The following is a 22,678-nucleotide window of genomic DNA, read 5'->3' on the forward strand; positions in this document are numbered from 1 at the left end:
AATTTACAATTTCCAGAACTGCAGGGCAAGATTTGCAAAAAAAAATCGTATCAAAAAGGTGATATATGGACTCGGTGAAAAAAGACAATCATATATTTAACAGTCCTCTATCACATTGTGTGGCCATGGAAATCTACATCGTTGACACCTCATTCTTACATGTACTTGCATGGATGAATCACACAATAAAACATCACACATACACATACAAATGTGTATACATGTACGTGTGCATGGCTAAACATACATACGGTTCTGATACTGAGTCCCGACTGCAATGCGTAGCTCAATGTGTTGCATTGCACAGATAAATGCATAATGGTTCTTAGCCTGAAAAAAAAAAAGTAACATCAAGTCCACATGTGATTTTGTAAAAATATACTCCCTATACCATTCAATGACATCAACTGAGATTCGTGGACTGAATCCACGCCGGAAATCTTGCGAGGAATTGGAATAATGCAGAAGCTCCTCCCTTGAATACTATGAGGTAAAAAGCGTATCGACGTAACCAGCAAATCTTAATCTTAAACAGCAGCAATAAATGTCAATTTTCATCAATCTGCAGTAAATTGAGAATTAGGAGCCATGAGACAGCATAATATAGAGTGTGGATACAAAAATAAATGGTAACAATATCTCCTCCGATTTGACATAATATTGACTCTTGAACTGTGTAGTGACTCTGCACAATATTTATAACTGCTTGAGATAGCCATTAGAAAAAGAGTATTTGCTAATGTTTTATTGTTAGATATACCACACAATATCTTTCTCTTTGCTCTAATACTGTATCAAACAACAGAATGGACCTGCAGTACAGATGAATGAAAAGCCCTTCTGTTGACATCAAATTTCAATTTGCACTTCTTGAGCACCGAATTTGATACACTTTGAGACAAGGTACTGAAAAAAAAATTCTACATCATCAAATGTCTGATATCAATGTAATAAAGGCATCCTGTGGGCTCCTTTGAATGAAAAAATAAAAGAGATATGATGTTTAATTACTGTCCTGACATGGGCAACACACAGTGATGATGGTGTAGCGACAAACTCTAGAAGATTATTGACTACACAACTGTATACAATGTGACTTTCTGTGTGATGACTGAGCCAGAAGACAAATGAACAGTGTTTATTCACTGCTTGAACTTTAACTTTCCTACATCCTACAAACATAATCTCTTTTCCTTACCAGGAACAACATATCAGCACCATCCTGAAATGCGTACACAGCATGAAATATTCACGGAGACAGAGCTATACCAACAGACAAGTGAGCACTATTTTTGTTTTCTCTCACCTCGGCTGTCAAACTGTGCTGAAGGCAGCACATCCACCCACATCAAAAGCCTGACACATATAATGGCAATAATCCACTGCTCAGGATTGATTGGGTGGGACCACACACACTTGATTTTGCTTTCTTTTTCTTTTTTTCTTCTTAGATTGACACCACACACTGTATAGATATTCCTGTCCAATTAATGTTTCTGCTATCCACCTCCCCCCCCCCCCCCAACTAATGGTGACAAACTAACCATCTGTTTCCACTTTGAAATAATCATAAACATCGATATAATGCATGGGAGGAAAGTACAGTGAACTCTCCCATTCCAACATTTCGAAAGAATGCTCTCATCATCCAGAAACAGAAAAAAAAAAATAATCAAAATGTTAGAGGAAATTCATTTTAAATGAACCTGTGAAACAGAAACATCAAAAAAACAAAATGGTGACTACTTAAGAAACAAAGGACTGCCATCGCTGAAAATGTTGGATTTGTGAATGCCGTTGGAATCATTCCAGTGGAAGAATTTCTTGTATCTTGATGTATACTCTGATATGCAATTGCATCCCTCCCCCTGGAGCAAAAAAATGATCTGTGTCGATCAAAAAAATGCCCTAAAAAACCAACAACAAAAAAATGCTAGCATGAAAGAAAGAAAACAGGTGAAGAACAGAATTAGTGATGAACCAGTAACTGGAATGAAATAAGTATACGGCTGATTGTTAGACATTAGATTTCTGCACAATTAAATGAGTGAAATGTAGTAGTGTTTTGTTAGCACGTGAACCACAGTCTACATCGACTTGAGTGCATTAGAAGCTTTTGTCTTTGGTCACAAGGCCTGTGTGTCATAAAATTAAAACAAAAAGAGTTCCCAGCCTGCATGAGAATAATCATATTGGTAAAAATCACACACATCAGCGAAAATAAACCTTATTCAGTTTATTGAAACAACTTGTGGGCTCTTTCCACAATGCTAACCCAAAGCTGTCATTGAACATTCGCAGAGGCAGGGAATTTGATAGGATCTACACAAAATATACTAGCAAAATACGCAATAAGACCAATGTCAAGCACAAATTTGTATGCCTTTGTAGCCCCAGGGACATTGGACTATATGTGACGGTGAACGTATGCATTGCTTCGTGTTAGTTATGCGGCAACTGAGAAAATACATTGCACCACGCATGGCGACAAAGCTGGGGTGAATGTAACTGCGCTGTACATACATTTGGCGAAATGATAAAGTGTGTGTGAATTTTATAGACATTACAAATATCAATCGTATGACAAAGATCATGATTTTTTCCTATTCCACACCTTCACAATGCTGACCCTTGTCTTATTTATACTCATTATTACTTTTGTCAGGCTGGTGATTTTACCATGCATAAAACGTGTTCTGCTATCCTACTAAGGCATACAAAATACATGTGAGAATAAAGCTATCGATCGTATCTCTTTATATTTGCGAATATATTACAAATATATAGTAATATATAGTTACTGACAAAAAACAAAATCTCTGAATGAACTTGCGGCTCTTTCATATGTACGCATATTTTCATTTCTTCTGCATCAACGAATGCAAGTTCCACATTAGAAGAGCCAAAATATATATATATGCTTTTTTTTAAAGTAAAATATTAATTCAAAATCATTGCTTATATACTTCACTCTCTCTTACTCTCTTTACTCTCACGATTTTCTTTCTCACTCTCAAACAAATGAATACTGATTTCGCACTGCTTTATGCGAGACGTGCTGACCATTCTGTCTCTCGAGGGAGGAGTTCGTGCTCAGTCCGCCGCCGCCGCCGCCCATGGCCTGCCCCGAGATACTGAGGTCGAAAGAGTTCGGGAGGTCGATGAACTCCGAGGCGGGCAGCCCGCCGTGTTCATGGCCCGCGACGAGGCCGTTGAGCGGCATGTCCGGCGTGAGCGGCGTGCTCGGCGTGCTGATCGACTGCGAGTTTGGCACGAATTCCGTCAGCGTCACGTCCGGCTGGCTGGAACCGTCACGGCTGTCCAGCGGGATCGGGTGTGAGCGAAAGTGGTCCAGCATGTCGAAGATGGACTCAAACCACATGTGCGTGACCTTGCAACGGTTGTCGGGGTCAAGGGTCAATCGTAAATGCTGGCACAAAGAAGAGAAAGAAAGACAGAGATAGATATAGAGTAGGGGAGTGAAATCAGCTTTCTAGTAATAACACTGACATCATCCCTGATACTTAAGGATGTTTTCTTTAACCTTTGGCCGCGGTCCTAACTCATCTCCATTGCAGAAATAGGAAGCGTTGTGAAATGGGATAGCGTGACAACAAGGGATCGATGCCTGCTGACAACAGTAAATTCTACATGCTAGGAAGATGATTCCTCATATCTGAAGTTTGTTTCAAGGTGGAAATAGGCTAAAATTGGAGCACCAGTACAGCCACAGTTATTTGAAGACATACTGAACAATTTCAAGGCCATGGGTAAATTTAGGGGGATACCACATACCTGTTTGGCTATCATCACGAGTGGTAGTATTTGAATTATTATCTTTATTTTTGTGTGTAAGCCAGAAAATTCTGGCTCTTAGTCTCCCATATGACAGGATAGACCCTACCCTGGCAAAGCAAATAGACAAACAGAAATAAAAACAAGCAAAAACAAACATAAAGTCACATCATGAAAATCATGAGCAGATTTCATGGGAGGAATAAAAACAATATCAACTCTAATATCTTGTTTCCATGCCTCACAAAAAATACAGACTGAGAGCACCAGTGTTAGTGTTGAGCAACATTTTCATATAAATATTAAAATCTATGGCTTTGGCAATGACAATTCTACCTGACCTTCACAGGCGGCCTCTAAAATCTCATCATGGTAATTGCCCTGTCATCGTCTACCGCGACGTAAAGTTTGATCCCAATCCGTTGGGGGCTCTCCAAATAATATCACATGAGCATGAACAATTTGAAATGGAAGAATGGACACCTGGACGAACGGACAGATGATCGGATGGACAGACAGAAGGTCATCCATGGTGCAGAGTTAATAAATAAAACTGCATGTCTCTCAACATTCATTACCTCCAGAAAAGCATGTGCCAAATTTTACCGCTAACTACTTCCTGGTTTGGCAGGGAGTACCACTCAACATGCAACATGAGTGCCAAACACTTTTGTAATTTCCTATCAGCTCTGGCTGATAAATGAGTAGATAAAAGATAACATTTCACATGATATGACATAGAAGCATCTTGCAGTATATGGGGGGGGGGAGGGGGGGACACAATAATAAAAAACTTATAAAACAATTAAGAGAGAAACTCTAATGATCTGGAACCCGAGCTGGTAGTGAGAGAAGGGCAAAAGACTAGGGGCTGACAAAACAACCGTATAATTGATTATACATAATGGCGATTTTCCTAGATGGTGCACTATAGTGCACAATTTTATGCAAATTCCTTTACAGCTAATCCCATCTTAGTGTCCCAACGCTGGCACCGCCCATGGGCAGCAGCGTTGACTTCGACGGTACGGTACCTTCGGTCTGCCGTGAAAGTTGAAGGTGAGGACGCACTCCCCTCGCCGGGTCTCGCTCTGCCGGACGAGGAAGACGCCGTGGCGCAGCGGCCCGCCCTGCAGCACCAGCTGTGCGGCGTCGATGCGCGACAGGGTGCCGTGGAACCACGGGTAGTGGGTCAGAGGGTGCTCCTCCTGGCTGGGTTCACTCGGGGCGGTGTGGGCTGGTGGGATTTCTGCTTCGAAATGTGACACAAGAACAGAGAGAAATGCCAGAAATGGCAGGAGAAGGGGTGCGTTAGAGACAGAATTGAGAAAGAAAGAGAGAGAGAGTGTGTATGAAAGAAAAAGATGATAGAATAGAAAGAGATGCCATACATAGAAAGAGAGGGAGGAATTATAAAGAGAAAAGTTAAGAGCAACAAACATGAAAGCGCGCTCAAAGAAAAATGGAAGAAAAACATAGATGTAGATATTCAAGAAAAAAGCAAGAAAATTAGTGGGACAGAAATTGGCCACAGACAGAGAGACAGATAGATGGATAGACAGATGGAATGAAAAGAAAGTAAGTGAAATAATGGAGGATGTGGCAAGATACAGAGGGGAAAACAGACAGAAAAATGGATAAATAAAAAACAAGACAAAAAGTTAGAAAAATACAATAATGATATTGAAGATAAATTAACAGTAACAACAACAAAAACAGAACTCAAAGGGAGACATTAAGAGCACAAAGACAAGCGAACCATTATGACAATTTCAAAAGATGACAAAAATAGGAAAGGACAATGGTAAAGTACATTGTAAATCAGGACGAGTAAAGAGAGGGACATCATCAAGCAGAAGAAGAGAGATACAGATTGACAGATAGATGATAAATATATAGACAGGTAGATAGATAACATATATACATATATATATATATATATATATATATATATATATATATATATATATACGACCAGGAGCAGACGTATTCCCTTGTGTGTATGTTCTGCTTCAGAAACGGATTTTATTCTAACATCACATCGCATCCTGGTCGCTGATGAAGAATGCGATGACTAACCTGTTTGGTGTCTTGTTTCTAAAACATGCGCTTTCCTCGCCAGGATAAAGCGTTTTAATGCCATATTAGGTTTTAATCTCATATATATATACATACATACATAGAGAGAGATAAAAAGAAAGAGATAGATATATCGATATATACACAGATATAAAGAGATAGATAGATAAGAGATAGAGAGAGAAAAAAAAGAGAAAAGCAGAAAGAGAGAAAGGAGAGGGCAAGAGCATAAAGTTTCATCAAACCTTTGTATTAAAGTCATAAGCTACTATATAGCATGATCACAATGCATTTTTACTACAAGTCCCTGTCACTTACTGATGACTGATACACAAGACACAGACAGAACATCAAAGTATTTACATAAATTATATCATATCAGACTCATATAGCAAATATTTGTGGGGTATTTTTTTCCATGATCATCATTGGAAGTGTATATATTACCTCAAAGATGAATTATTGTAGTACACACACACACATAAAAAAAAAAATGGCTCAAAAATGTTCATTGTCTGCTTGAACTGAGTTGAGTTAGATTTTGCGTGAACACTACTGAAGCTATCAATTATTTCAGGAAGCAACCATGACACTGCACTAATTTGTTGTGTCATGTTGAACGTATGCCGTCCTGCCAACTATTGCAAATGTATCGCCCTCCCTCCCAAGTAAGCCTTCACAGATTCTAAAAAACACTATAAACATAAACTAGAAAAGCACTCGGAGAGAGTGCAGACCCTCATCACGCAGCTCATTCCCCACATAATTAATATGCTAAAAATGGCCCTATTTCCCAGTGATTTCCCAGTTATTTTGCAAACACACAAACAAACAAACCAACGCTGTCAAAAACATAACTTCCTTGGTGGAGGTAAAAAACAAACAAACATATATACCCACACAAATATACCCATATACACACCAAACACTGCGTCAAATTTCAAATTTGTACCTTTTTACCTTTTATCGGTTTACCTTGTCATTGTGCAGACTGTATTATTACAGCACAATCTAACAACATTGCATTGTCATTATTTTTGCCATCCCTAATTGGGCATCCTTCCTGAATGGCACACAAAAGTGTACAAAAAAAACAAAACAACAAACTTTTATCTGCACACATCATTGAAGTACGCAGATAGACTTGCAATGCGTTGTTGCACATTCCAAAAATCACTTCCATTAGAGTCCTCTTTCTGATGAGCAACAAGTCTATCCAATTAACTTCACCTCAAAATATCATTACTGCAGGCTTTACATATAGATGTGCACGCCGCTTCAAACAGGAGAGCTTTATTTGAAGGAAAATGTCATACCCGCTACAAAAATGAGAGATAGAAAAAGGGAGCGGGGTAATATAATACTAATTGAAAACAAGATAGACTATAAAGCTGTTTGATTTTATCCTTCTCTTTCTCATTGTGTGTGTGTGTGTGTGTGTGTGTGTGTGTGTGTGTGTGTATGTGTGTTTTAAATGTGTATGAGAAGAATCTCTCTCACTTTCTTTCAAAATGATATGCGATGAGTGTGAAAGAGTCAACAAACTTTGAATAAGACTTCCCCCTCCCCTTCCCCTCCCCCATTTCCCGGTCAATACCATGAGAATAAACTGAAACTACCTTGGCAAATGAATACCCCGACTACTATAGTCATATTACTGCTTGCACGTTTGTTTGGGTGTTTTTTGCTCTTTGCTTGTGCAGAGCACTTTATACGCAAGCGTAACTAAATCCCAGCATACTGTAAAACATGATATATTCGCGGCATGAAATTTTCGCGAATTGGAGCTGACAGCCTTTTTCGCGGCATGAAATTTTCGCGAATTGCCACTGGTGTTCAATGCATGTAGTGTAGACAAAAACTTTCGCGTGCATTTTAATTTCGCGAATTTTGGCGCTCGCGAAATTCGCGAAATTAAAATGCAAGCGAAAATTTCTCGTTTTACAGTAGCTCCCCAAAATGGCACTAAGGCAATGTAAGCACGCCACCTTGAAATCCTCCATTCCTTGCAAAATACACAATCATTTTTGCTGATGTTGTTGTTGTCGGTTCATTTCTCCCTTGAGTTTAGATGGTGGAGAAACAAAATCTGGATGGATAATTCACTGAAGGATATTGTATCATTTTTTTTTTTTTTGCTCTGTGGTCTACCGGAGCTACTATTTCTGCAAAGCATGAGGCCATAGCAGTCCTGGAATGGATCCCAGTTCCATTTAAGGCAACTGAAACTTTTCAAACTAAAGTTGGAACACACAGTGATGTAACTGAGTCTACTCGGGACAGTTGGAAGAGAGTGTATCTCAATGATACATCACCGCAAAAGATACTAGTACTCGGGGACACACAGACTTGTTTGCATAATTTGATTTTCACAAGCGGATTCTGGTTTATGTTCTTCTAATTGCTTCCTTTTTATAACTTGCCTACCTTGTTGTACAAGGGAAGACATCCATTCTTATCAAACCAATAAAACTGAAAGAGGATGTTGCTATCAAGAACGCTAGGTTTCATTCCGCAAACCATTCTTAGAATCCATGTCATTCTCTACACAATCTTTATGAGACAAAACATATTAAGGAAAGGTGCCTCGAACTATCACCTGCATTGTGAGCTACAATGCATAATCTGACTTTGTGAAATAATGTTGTACTTCACACATTTCACGGGATATGACACTATTTCCGCTGATGCTCAATTTCCAATAATTTTTCTCGATTTCCTACTATTCACTTTCACGGCCAAAATAGCGGCCTGTGAGGCCTTCAGAGCATGACAGTCTTTGCAACAAGTTTCCTGAATAGGAATAGTCATTTAACTAGATAAAAAAAGTCAAATTTTCTGAATTACTCCTGATGACTGATTTTATCCTGAGTCCCCCCCCCCCCCCCACACACACACACACAAACGTAGCTCAGCGTTACAACTGATTCAAAGCTGATATCAATATTGACTAGAAGACTTCATGGTGCACTCTTTGCATGATGTCAAAAGGAATTTTACCTCACTGCAGCACATTACAGGACAGTGATGTGATATAGAACTATGTACATACTTTTTCAAAATAAGGAATCCTGAGTCAACTTGATGCAGCCAATTTCACACGAAGTGTACTTTATCTTCGCTGGGCTATTAAGAAAACACTGATGCTTTGACTCGACAATACTATTTATGTGCATTAAAAAAAAAAAAACTTCTAATAACAGTCTAAAAAAACTTGCTTTCAATGAGCCCCTTGGTCCTCAAGGATTTCATCTCGCTTGGGTTCATCCGTTTCAGAAATATGCAGCATCTACCAAGCATCTGGATACAGTTTGGAATTATTTGACATGGCGACTAAGGACAGTGATTAAATGCGGAATGAGCAAGCACCCACGAGGCTCGACAAATTTAAAACCCCTTGAAGGCATAATTGTCAGATTTGTGAAGCACTACTTTCCTTGAAGAAGAAGAAGAAGAAGAAAAAGAAGATGAAGGAGAAGATGATGATGATGGTGACAAAGAAGAAGAAGGAGACGGAGAAAGAGGACGAGGGGGAGGAGAAGAAAGAAGATGAAGAAGAAGAAGAAGAAGAAGGGACAAGGACAAAATGCCATGCCAAGCATCTGGAAGGACTGCAAACAAGTCGTCTTCTCCAGTGAGCCCAAGCAGCTCCTCCACTACACTGTTATCTCTTAGCCCTCTCATCTCATAACATTAGAATTGTATGTATGAATGAATGAATAAATAGATAGATAAATAGATAGATAGATAGTTAGATAAATAAATAAATAAACAGATAAGTAAAAAAGTAAATGACTAAATGAATAAATAAGTAAATAAATAAGTAATAAATAAATAAGTGAATGAATGAATGAATAAGTAAATAAATAAATAAAAGAATAAATAAATAAATAAATAAATAAATAAATGAAAAAAGAAAGCTCATATCTGGAATTTATTAAAATAAAGTGTACCAAGATTATTCTAAAGATTACTAGTCATTCTGCCTCTGACAAAGATTCTGCTAGCATTGAAACTCAAACCCCTTTTGACTCCATTTTACTAGTACTCCACTGGCGGGCCACTATTGGATAAGCAGTTTTTGCCAGGTCTGTTTGCTAGAAGATTATTTTCCACATGCAGATGGGACTTCCTTGGTCCATGGCTGAGAGGGGTGGTTTACTTGAGATATTCACGATGAGATATCCCAATACCTCCTTTAGAGATCGGTGGGCACAACCTTTGCTGCCAAGGGGGACTCAAACCAGGTACGTCATGATTGACAGTCCACAGTCTTGATCACTGACCCATAACATAATGGCCCGAATTTATGAAGGTGGTTTAAATAGGGACCATGGTCCGTGCGAAATTCTTCTGCATAAATACAGTCGTACGATAGACAGATTGCATATACCAACAGACATCCAGTACCAAATGCGCACTGATACGCGCACGTCATGGGTACTGCTATTTCACACTTACTTCAGTCCATGGTCTGGATTTAAACCATGGTCCAAATTTAGACCACCTTTGCGAATTTGGGCCAATGGCTCTATCTATGAGAAGAGATGCAGTGCCCGTCAACTATTCCTCTCACCTATCCTCTGGGCCATCGGCTCCTGGTCATTGTTGAGGGACCTGGTCCTGCTGAGCTCGAGGTGCCGCCTGGGTGGAACCTGCGGGGGCGGGGTGGCCGGAGGCGAGGGGTCGCGACTGGAGGAGTGACCCCCTGTGGATGTCTCGGGGGTCTGGGGGCTTTTTGAGGCACCATTGGTTGATATGACTGGAAACAAAACAGAACAAAGCAAAACAAGGCCATCTTAAATATACATGTATCTTGGAAATATCAGTGTTACATGAAGGAAATAGGTAAAGAGACTGGGTAATTTCATTTGGTAATCAGTCTACTTGACACAACAATCTCTATAATTCATTCTGACCAATGGACTGTAATACAGAGGCTGCAAGCCTTTTCATTTGTAATCGCAATTGAATTGAATTTTGGGGGAACATATTACATTTGCAACTTGGCATATACCCTACATTTACGGAGGCTTGAATGCCATGCCAACAGTAACTGCTACTGTCTGGAAATATTCATTCCCTTTCTATGTGAACAAAACAATATCTACTGCAACTGTAGCATCACATCAAGGAGATACAGGCTTTCAATTTTGCGCTCATTAAAAAGAAAAAAAAATGGTTCCACAGATATACTTAGCACTGAGTTTGATACCATGACACACAATTCGATGTCTCAAGCCTATTTAACCCTCTGACAAATAATTCATATCAAGTTCCCTTGAATCTCAGAATTTCATTGTCTGGTCATTCAGATAAAAATCCAAATACTTGAACTATGCTCACATCTGAAGTATGTATTTAAAATAATATAGCTTCTTGGTTTGAAGACCTGTAAACAAAAGCAATCTCCCCTGTGTGATGGTCTAAAACGTGTGACCCCGAGACGGTATCGGGAAGGATTCTGCCTCTGACCAGATATAGAAGGGACAAATGCTAAGACTGCTTTCATACATACCGGGAGTGTGTTCTAGAATCCTGATTCAAATTACGCATTTTCGCTGTGTGAATGCAAACTGGAATTGCGGGGGGCGATTTGAATCGTAATTCCAATCATGTTTCAAATGATAGTCTGGAGGTATTTTCCGATCACAATTTGCCAGAATTAAGGAACGAAACAGTCGTGCGTACGGATTGACTTCCAAATCATGTCTTTTGGGTGGAGCTTTTGTTGACCTTTCAACCACTTTCGCAGAAATATTGTGCTCCTCAAATGCTTTCAATGCAGTCACAGCACATGCTACTTTCACCGCTCATGAACGATTGACTGAAACTCTACAGGAAGCCACACCTCCCCTCCTTACTTTGAAATTCAAAACCGCAGAAACCGCAAAGCCTTCCTTAATCATGTAAATGGACGATAATAATTGCAATTGTAATTTCAATCATAATTGTAATTCAGCATTACAATTACGATTCTCAGCCCGTGTGAAAACAGTCCTACCACCATGGTCCCATTCCTTGGAGAGGTGTGCTACATACAAACAACATTCACAGCATTGCTGAAGCCACTGAATGGAACTTGAGCTGGATTTTACGAGTGATATTAAATGGCCAGTGTGACAGTCACATTCACACAAATAGTGTAAGACCTTGTCATGAAAGGGATGTAAAACCTGTTGCATTCACATTTACACTACTGTGGGATTTATTTGTTTATCACCATGGTAATCTGTTGGCACTATTCTCATTGGGGAAATACATGTATCAGAGTAAATAGATGCCACGGTAATTCATTCGTTACTGATCGCATTCATGAAATACCATGGTATTCCTGAGCCGAAAGTACACATCTCCAATATAAGCGCTGCACATGCACATGTGTACCTCCTTGGGAAGGCAGCAAGTGTGTCAAATCATGTGAGAAATACACTACTGTAAAAGTGGATATTTTTGCGTGACTAATTTTTTCGCGCTTGGCCGGGTCGGAAGAGTTTCGCGTGTTTTTAATTCCGCGGAATCAAGACATCACGCACAGGCACATATGGCAAGCAAAAATATTCACGTGCTTTTATTTTCGCGCTAGTTTCTGGTTGCGCGAAATGCGCGAAAATTTGAACACCGCGAAAATTTCCACTTTTACAGTATTTTATGATCCTTGGTATTTCCTAACACCCATTTAAACTCACACCACGCATGCAGATTATGTGTCAAGTTTGAAGTACGTTTCTAAATACCATCATATACTGTACGAGCTGAAATTTTCGCATACAGATATTTTCGCAAATTTCTACTTGGAGGACATTTTCGCATGTTGTTGATTTCGCGGTTGCGAGGGTCTAACTGAACTTTACAAAAATAGTTATTTACGCATTGTTTTTTTCGTGTGTTGTTATTTTTGCGGTTCAAGGGCGATTCGCAAATTCGCGAAAATAAAACAACTGTGAAAATTTCAGCTCGTACAGAATCTAATGGTGTATTTCGTGGTGTACTTCTATTCACATTACAAATTAAAACGCGAAATAATGCACTGTACACCCCTGTATTTCAATGTAACCGTGAATGCACCAAACGGGCGAGGGGGGCAAACTTCAGCGTCACTTTACCTGATCCCACTGCACTGATCTGGTAGTAAAGGAGAGGAAGAGAAGTCATTGCTCTCTCCATGCAATGAACAGCTCCCCTACAAATGGACAGTTTTGAACTCCTTTGTAACTGAGTTCGTCTCTCCGTAAAGCCCGAATAATCCCAGGCAGGATCAACAAGTAATGAAGTATTCATGGCCACGATGCACCATAGCTGAGTTCAACTGAGAAAATGGCCATTACCAAATCTCGTCTTACTCCCCCAGACTTCCAGTCTTGAGACGGCTTCAAACAAAACAAAACTGGGTTGTTGTTGTTGGGGTTTTTTTTTTTGGGGGGGGGGGGGCTCGTGGAAATTTAAACATATTCATCGAGGTATAGGTCTTCTGTGGCTCAAAGTATTGCCAGGAAAGACTACATCAAATTTCTTTCTAAGACCCTCTTTCTGATGCTACATCATAAAAAAAGAGGCTTATCAGGTAGTAAAGTTGCAAATATCACCAGGATAATTAGCCTAATTTCCACAAAATTTCCCCTGATATGCAAAGGCGAAGCATCGTCCTTGCCCTTGTGGTATATTTTCTAGATTTTTGTTCCCATCGTTTTATTTACCTCTTAACCCGTTGAGGATGGGTTGATTTTGCTACTAACACCCATTTCCCATAGACCCTTGCCCGAGTATACTTGGGACTCGTCCTCAATGGGTTAATGTCATTCCTGCAAGTACGTACGTATTGCTTTTCATCCAATATACATTCATTTGTACATTTACTTTGTACTATACTTTATACCTTGTGTACTTTTTTACTGGTTTATTTTTTTCTGATGTATCACCTTGTGTTCGATGGAATACAATGAATTGACTTGAAATAGATATTTTTCACTCGAGGTTCAGTAATTAGAGGCATAAAAACCTGGGCTATCTTATCATATTGCAAAATTGTTCTGTCAGCTGACAGCAAGCACCCAGTTGCTCCTCATACATGTAGTTGTTGTTGTTGCTTTTTTTTTCCAAGTTTAGCACTTGGCTGCTCTTGGAACTGCATATTAATGTGTGAATACGATGGACAGAACTTGGAGGTTTAAAGGGATCCCTGACGTGCTCTACGATGATCCTCATTTCTCTTTGACCACTGAAGCAAATTGGAGGAGGTTTTCTGCAAGACGTGGGTAATAAGCTAAAGTTTCATACTCTGAAATTGTACACTGCATTTGGGTTGATTCACTATGTTTAAGGCCATCATCGAGGAGGGTCCCATTGTATTTTTTTATTTTATTTTATTTTTTTTTTTGGGGGGGGGGGAGGACATACGGTATAATGCATTGAATGTCAGTGGAAATTCATGAAAATGTCATGCCAAGAAAAAGGCCATAATCATCAAATCACGAAAATTTCATGCGGCAAAAATGTCTTGCTTTACAATAACCTCCATCATTTAATATAAAACTTGTAAGTCACTTGACCTCTTGGCAGGGAAACTTCATTTCTGTTCTCTATTTGAAAAGTTTTCATGTCCAGGGCAAAACTGAAAATGCTGTGGCAATATCTTGATTGCTCCAAGATTCATTCGTCCTCTGTACAAGAATTCTGTTCATTCCCAGTTTTCTACTTGAGGAAAAGTTTCCATGTAGATGAACACTGAAAAAGAAAAAAAAGAAGAGAAAAAGAGAAAAACTTTGACAATGTCTTCATCATTCTTGGAAAATGTCAAGTACTTCCGGACAGTCATTCCCGCCTCACATCGCATTAACTCTCCAGTGCCAGGGAGCAGCATGTTTCTAGGCTTACAAGCCTTTTGGAGTGCTCCTCCAAATTCATCTATCCGGAGTTAATTTGATCCTCGTCATGCCACTTGTTAACCTGCACGTTACCTGTGCCTCTTGGAGAATCACGGAGAAGGATTAAAAAAAAATAGGAAAAAAGACCTTTCTATGAATACCTCTTGACCTTCTAGGAAGGAAATGACTTGTTGTTGTTGTTTTTTTGCCTGCCACTTGAGTGATGCGGATAAGTTGATTCTCATCTTAGACAGCAGGATGCCTTTCATGAATAGGATTTGAATTCCATCATCTGCACATCCTCTCTGCGCTCAGGTTCTTATTTGTTTGTTTTGTTTGTAGTCGGGGGTTTTTTTTGTTTTTGTTTTTGTTTTGTTTTTCCCAGGACAAGAGGCAGCCAATGTTGCATCATGGGGATCGGGCTCGCGAGGGACTAAAATTGGCAACGCTACTGACAGATCAGCCTTCCGAGAGGTAACGTATGCCTCTCCTGCACTGATGGTGTACAAGTTGAGGCTTCCTCGGTCACGAAGAAAAAAAAAAGAAACTGCTTGAAAAGCTGCACCTGCCAGATAGGAGGAAAAACTCACATTGTCATACTCCTCAAACCATCATCTACTTCTGCCTCTAAGATTCATCACAATGTGCTTCATTGAGAGTCATATTGGTCAAAAACCATTGGGGAACAGTTTGTCAGGGCTGACAACTTTCTTATTCATGAAACGGTGACAAGGGGGGCATTTCACGAAGCATTTTGTTGGATTTTTTTTTTTTTTGGGGGGGGACAAATTTGCTCTTGGCCAATCAGATGCAATGATATTAGGAGCTTATTCGTCAGAATAAGTCACCAGTGGTACTGGCAGAGATAATGAAGGGGTCTCAACACGGCAACACCAAAAATACAGACAGGCTTAGGGCACGGCTGGGTGGAGGACTCACCTTGCGTTGGTATATTAACGGTAAGAGCTGGCTTGCTCCTGGGCGGAGGTTGCACACTGCCTGGCAATACTCCCAATGCACCATGGGAAGGGGACGAGGGCGCAGGTGGCATGGATGTGGGCAGCATTGGTAGAGGTCTGTGAGAAGAGAGAGAGAGAGAGAGATAAAAGAGAAATGTTATCCTGGATCACTGATGCAAAAGAAACACAATGCGCAAGATGCATATATGCAATGTTCAGAAATCGTATAGCCTTTGACACATTGTAAGCACATAAAGTTGAACACATACTCTAAAAGTGGAGACAAAATTTGGAGGGGAGAGTGACCTTGGGCCGTAATTGATAGCGCCCAGCTGCACCTATCAAATGTGCGCAGGCGCAAAGTCTGGTTTCATGTGGCAAGGCTCGCCCCAAGCCAAGATTGCCCCCACCGCTCGGGGACAGTAGCAGTGTGGATGGTCAGTCGTGTAAACGATAAGATCTCTAATGAATGTCCCCGCAATGTGGGGTCCTATGTGAATGTGGGAACAATCAAAATACAGAAATTTTCATGAATTGAAGCCAATGGCCTTTTCTTGCAGTATGAAATTTTTGTATTGTCACTGGTATTCAATGCATATAGTGCAGACAAGAACTTTCTCGTACATTTCAAGTTTGCATATTTGGGCTCTCAAGAAATTTGCGATATTAAAAAAATGCACATGAGCGTTCCTTGTTTTGCAGTATTTCACACAAATCATGTGAATAAATTTGTCTCAGTACATCTCAGGATCTGGCAAACTTGATTGAACTTCATCAAGTACTTCTTGGAGCACAGTGAGATTTGTGAATGCTCACGCTTTTCCCTTGACCTCGTAATAATATTTTTAACTGATGATCGCAATCATATTCAAGGAGTTCTTTTAGGATCTGTTGATAGAATTGAAGTCATTGTGATAATCATAGAGACGACAGTTGCTGATACAAATGTACCAAGAAAGCATGGCTGGGTTTCCTTGTCTACAAATTCAATATTAAAATGTCCCCATGTATGGCCTTCACATTTTTCCTCTGATTTTTGCCGGATGTTTTCACTGATCAATTTCTCCTGTCTCACTGCTTTTATTGGAAGCGACATCCCACGAGATTGAATCATGCCGGCAATATCGCCCTCATGGTACGCTGTAAGAGGTCGATACAAGACCACAGGGTCTCGTCTGTTTGATGCACCAAGGAAATAGTATGCGGGTTCAAACCAAATTTATTTCCTACTTCAATTTCAACAATTTATTTCCTATTTCAGACAACACGGCAACAGGATAATATGCTGACATGTATTTAATATAACAGGCTCACCTCCTTGTTGAAGATTATGATGCTGTACATATCTCTTTGACATTATCCAATTTATTTGCATTTTCTCTGTTTAAAAGATTATCACTGAACAACATAAAGGCCATTTGTTTATGCAAACAATACACACATGCAAGGCTGTTAGAGTTGTACTGTAGTTCTAAAAAGAAGAAAAAAAAACCCCTCAAAACAAACAAACCTCACACCAAACTTTAAAGTTCAGTTTCAGAAGAGCCTTTTCCCCAAGAGTATTCTTAGTAAACAGAGTTTTATACCAGATACTCATGTGATGAAAGTAATACAAGGCAATGTCAGACAGAAGGACACAAATTCTATTTTTGTCAACATCAATGAAACTCAAACCTTTCCAAGAAAGGTTTTATCCCTTCTTTTGGGCAGAGAGAATCAATACGTACTTTGAATTTTGTAATGACAATAGAATTTCCCCTTATCTTAATCATTTTGTTTTGCTGAGTGTATTAGACTGGTTGGGTGGGGATTATGATACTTTTATGTTCAAACTGACTTTCATAAATGATTTTGGTTTGATTATTTGGGGGAGAGTAGAAATGAAACAAAGCAAAAAGACATTAGTTTTATGACAGGCAGACATAAAATGAAAGAGTTATTGGATTTCAACAAATTGACATAAATTGACGACTAAATTTGTTTTGAATTGAATTGGAAACAAACATCTGAATAAATGTTTCACAGATAGTAAGGATTATCTCTTTATTTGTCATTATATAATTTCCTTTCCTAAATGTTGCTGAAAACTCTTCTTTTTTTTTTTAGGAAGAAATACACTTTTCATTCCCAAAGCTGAAAAGGTGTGTGGAAGAACATGATGCCAAATTGAGGGATGTATACATGAAATTCTCCAAGAGTCTTACGATTTGAAGGGGCTGCAAGCGAGATGCATGGTTATCTGCATGCCGGACAATACCAAAGAAATGAAACGTTGTTGAGGAAGGAAAACCTCTCATTCCATCTCTATTAACCTAGTGCCATTCCTTCCCCTTCAAAAAAAAAACAAACTCAAAAAACAAAACAAAAAGTACTCAAACCCAAGATGTCATGCACTTTAACCCGATGAGGACGGTTTGATTCTGCTACAACACGCATTTCCCATATAGAAGCTTGCCCGAGCATACTAGGGAGTCATCCTCACCGGGTTAAGATAGTAGGAGCAGTGGCATTACCATCTCTTGGAATAGATACATTTCTTATCTTCTAAATATATGACAGCATGTGATATCACTGTGTGAGAACATTTTTTTTTCTTAAATCCAATAACTCTTTCATTTTATGTCTGTCTTTTATAAAACTGTTGTTTTGTTTCGTATTCATTTCTCTTCCCCAGTTAATTTACTCCAATTGAATTATGAAACTCAATATGAACATGGCGTTCTTTAATGGCATCTTAGTCCCCAAAACAAACCTGTCTAATGTACTCAAGAAAACAGCAGAATTAAATTAAAGGCAATTTCTGCTGTCAATAAAAAAAATCCAAGCATAGATTCTCTGAGCCCAAAAGAATGAATAAAACTTTTTTGGAAATAGTTACGAGTTTCAGTGATGTCTGTTTCAATACGAGAGTGTGATTCTTTCTGTGTGACATTGGCTAGTAGTGCTTTCATAATGTGAGTATCTGGTATAAAACTCTGTCACTTTCATTTAATTTTACACCTCTCAAACTTGAACTCACAACTAACAGAAACTGAGTGCACAATGTGTTAACCCTTCAGGGTAGTTATATTTCAAGGGAAAAGGAGGTTATGGTAATATTGCCATTACATCACAATTTCTCATCTATCTTTGATTGTTTACTTTTTTGAGGTCTTGGACAATGTTTGAATATCCCTTATCTCAGAAGTGAAGAGGAAGTATTCTTTAAGACATTGAATGTTGATCCCTTCTCCAAGAACTCACTCCCCTGGTGTTCATTTTAAGGTCTGACTTCATCCAAGTTTGTTGAGCCAGCTTAAATACGACAGCTCTATGGCTATTTATAGGTCATTATATCATTCTGTCAACACTGAAGAACATTTTTATAGGGGGTAAACTTTTCTTCCCTTTGGTCTTTGGACAGCGACCAACTCTTGCAAAGCAAACCCAGCCAGGGGGAACCCAAACAAATCACAAATGTCACGTGATCAGGCATGATACATACACAGCGTACACATCCTGGTTTGAAGTTTGAAGCTTTGCTGATTACTAAAAAAAGGGGAATTTACCGAAGAGATAACGGCTTTTAATGAATATGAATGGAACGAAAGAAGGAAATTGACAAAGTGGAAAATTGAAGAAAGTCCCACAAGGATCCACAAAATAAATAACTATTTGAATTTCATCCACATTTATGTCAATTAGACATGCCATCAATGACCCTAACGTACTGTAAGCCTAAAGCGAGATATTTTCACAGCGTGAAATTTTTGTGAATTGGAGCCGATGGGCTTTTTCTCAGCAGGAAATTTTCACGAACTGCCACTGGCATTCAATGCATATAGTGTAGACAAGAACTTTCGTGTTCATTTTAATCTCACAAATTTTGGCTCTCATGAAATTTGCAAAATTAAAATGCATGCAAACATTTCTGGTTTTACAGTATACAATGTACTTTAAAATAGTCATCAGAGAATCAAGTGTCTGTGACACTGATTATGGAGACCTCTTTAATCACTACATCTTTTAAATGTCATTTATCCATCTTATTCTTTTTTCCTTCTTACAGACAGCAATCAATTTGATTTGATTTCTATTTCTCCAAAAAAAATCCAATAAATGTTTTATGCTATGTGATTTGAACAAACATAAGGAAAACGTAAAATCCTTCACAGCTGCATACAACAGCATAAACTGATCATAAAACACAGAAGATTATGATATTACTTAAAAATCTTGATGAGATATAAAATAAGTTTTGATTCTTGAGAGCAAGAAACAGTCATCTTAAATTGTTGGGTAATTAATGTTGGTGCTGTTTGAAAAAATATGGTTTCAAAATCTTTATGATATATGAACTTTCAACTGCTGTAATCAAAATCTATCCCAAGATGCTCCAATGTGAATGTTCTGACAGATTCTTAACAATGACAACATTTCGGCATCTATGACAACTGCAATGGAAATAATTTGTGTATGTGTGTCTTGTATGTGTGTGTGTCATGTGTGGCTTCACAGTCATATTAGATGACAGTGCGAGTTTTTTTTTTTTTTTTTTTTTTAAGTGTCATAGAAATGAAGTGAGAGTTGAATAACTTACAGTTTTCACGTCATCATTGTTTATATTTTCGGTCAACTTTCTCTGAGAAATTCAGTACTTTAATTTTCATAACTCAATTTTAATTTTGAACACATTTTCTGCAGGTTGATCACTTTTTACCCTTTCAGAACACAGGTTACTGCATTATGTTACATCTATGTTTAGACATGTATAATACCTTATCTACAATCTTCCTTTGGCACTTATATTCCATTTAATGTCTCCTTGTTTTTGCTCCCAGAAATAGTGCAGCAGCTGAACAACCTCCAACAGCTTCTAGCCAAAGTGCAATTTTGTGTCTCTGCAGCTTTGTTACCTGTGGCCCTTCATGAAAAGATACAACCTACATGAGTGCACCATATATTCCCTATCTCAAAACACAGAAATGAGAGCCATTCACACCCCAGTAAAAGATGACAAGAGTTGAAAATTGCCCTACTTTGTAGAAAGCTGATGGGCAACTGCACCAATTGAGCCACTTAAGTTGCCACTTGTTCGAACTGTTAGAATGTGTGCTCATGGGAGTGCAAGTTTTTACAACTTTACACAATATTTGATGTGATGACGCGTGACGAGAATGCTCACCAAGATTATATATCTCAATATCTGTCACAACTTCTATTCATACCTCCCACATCCACAGCAGCTAGCCAGCCAGGATATCCTTGGGTCATTATAGTCATTACAATGCAGGAGATGACCTTGCCCAATCACATCACACACCTGTGTGCAAAACACTCGACATTTTTCTCTTGTGCCATAACTTGAAATGCAGTATTTTGTTACTGAGTGAACGGAAAGCCCAAAACCGTCATCTTTAATGTTGTGATATTATCGCCATGACAACGGGCCTGCACATAGTATACTGTGATGATACACAGAAGTATATAATGGTACATTGAAGTAATGAATAATGGTACAAAGGGGTATAAAGTAATGATACAATTGTATATAAAGTCTAACATAATAATGCTGGGGTGTAATTACTGACAGTGAGTGTTTAGCATAGACCTCCAACCACTAAGAGACTATTTTGAGTATGGCTCTCAGAAAAGCCCAAAAAGGAAGAGAAAATCTTACTCAAGAAAAAGTATTAAAAAAGTCACTTAATGAAAACAGCTGCATATTCTGAGACTTTCATATAATTCACTGACAGCACAATGAGCCTGTTGAGGTGAAATTCACCTTTAAACAAATCATTTATGTTTTGTATGTGTTTGTTTTTTTGGTTTTTTTAATATACCTGCCCTGCCAGGGTAACTGCACTTATTTGACCTCGTCCAAATCAATTATGAATAAAAAAATGAATGCTTTCTTATCATTCAAGAAGTTTAGTAGCCACACAATAAACATTATCCAGTTTGTGCTGGTATCATCAAACTTTCAATCCCCCTTAAAAGATAAGTGAGAGGGATTTTGTCAGTGCGAATGCAGATGCTGGAATGAAGACTAGCAGTAATGCTAAAAAAGTAGAAGTGCTTTCTCTTTGTTGTTGTTTTTTTTTTTTCTAATCAAGGCACCTTTGTAGTATGTCCTTCATGCTCCTTCATGGCTACCAATGTCTCACGCCATATAGCGAATGGACACTAATTTGAAGGAAATGACCATGGTTTGCAAAATATAGGAAAGGAGTTCAGAAATGGTGGGAATAGGGTGGTGGGCAGAACATCTCACTTTTAACACTCTACTCTGGGAAATATTGCAAAATCTAAATGCATATGGAATCTTCACATGACATCGCATGTCAACAGTTTTTTTTTAACACCTCTTGAAGAGTATACAGTAGTCAAACCAAGACCAAGTTTCTTGCAATTGTATCATGACATACCAAGTTCCAAATACTATTTCAGAAGTCTCTGCAATGTGGAGTAACAGTGGATGGGGTTAAATTTGAATTAGCTCTGCCTATAAATGAACAAAGCATTTTCACTTACAAATTTTCAGGCTTTTCTTTCTACTTTTGATATGTGGTGAGTTATTGTCATGCCACAGACAGTTATTATCCTTTTATTCATCTATCCTTATTTATTGCTCTTTTTATTTTTACTACATTGCCTATTCTTCCTATTGGGAGCCTAAAATCACAACCCCTCAAAATTTGCAGTTGGGTAGGAGTGACAATCAAATCAATGTAATGTTAGAATAGACTGCCCTGGTTCCACCTACACATGAACAGCCCTTAAAGTTCTATTACTTCTGGGATATGAAGAATTTTTGAAGCTTTGTTGGAATCATGGAAATTTTGGCATTTTTCCATTGAACTAAATACTCTTCTTTTCTAAAACACAAACACACATACACACACACATCTGAATTACCAATTCTATGCAGATGCTTTAAGCCCCTGAGAAAAGTACAGGAACTGAAAAAAAAATCAGTGTACTGTAAAACAAACCACAAAC

The 22,678-nt window shown here is 38.6% G+C and overlaps 1 protein-coding gene across 1 annotated transcript; it reads right to left on the reverse strand.

The window, feature by feature from the left end:
• Positions 1-1,784: 1,784 nt before the first annotated feature.
• Positions 1,785-17,930, reverse strand: LOC139744301 (uncharacterized). Its single transcript, XM_071654749.1, has 5 exons — positions 17,902-17,930; positions 15,678-15,814; positions 10,451-10,636; positions 4,830-5,044; positions 1,785-3,430 (listed from the first exon to the last, which is right to left on the reverse strand). Exons 1-5 carry the CDS (start codon positions 17,928-17,930, stop codon positions 3,014-3,016), a joined length of 984 nt encoding a protein of 327 aa, XP_071510850.1. The 3' UTR covers positions 1,785-3,013.
• Between the last annotated feature and the right edge of the window lie 4,748 nt (positions 17,931-22,678).

Source organism: Diadema antillarum, unplaced genomic scaffold (genome assembly GCF_040938485.1).
Source record: "Diadema antillarum isolate AM-2024a unplaced genomic scaffold, OU_Dant_1.0 seq00001156_RagTag, whole genome shotgun sequence".
Taxonomy (NCBI): domain Eukaryota; kingdom Metazoa; phylum Echinodermata; class Echinoidea; order Diadematoida; family Diadematidae; genus Diadema; species Diadema antillarum.

What these genes read in the sequence shown, in the direction of transcription:
- LOC139744301 (XM_071654749.1), bottom strand. Translation starts at nt 17,930, where the DNA reads ATGCATCTCGCTTGCAGCCCCTTCAAATC. An exon ending in CGTTAATATACCAACGCAAG is followed by an intron (nt 10,637 to 15,677) that starts GTGAGTCCTCCA and finishes TTTTGTTTCCAG; the next exon opens with TCATATCAACCAATGGTGCC. An exon ending in GCCGATGGCCCAGAGGATAG is followed by an intron (nt 5,045 to 10,450) that starts GTGAGAGGAATA and finishes ATTTCGAAGCAG; the next exon opens with AAATCCCACCAGCCCACACC.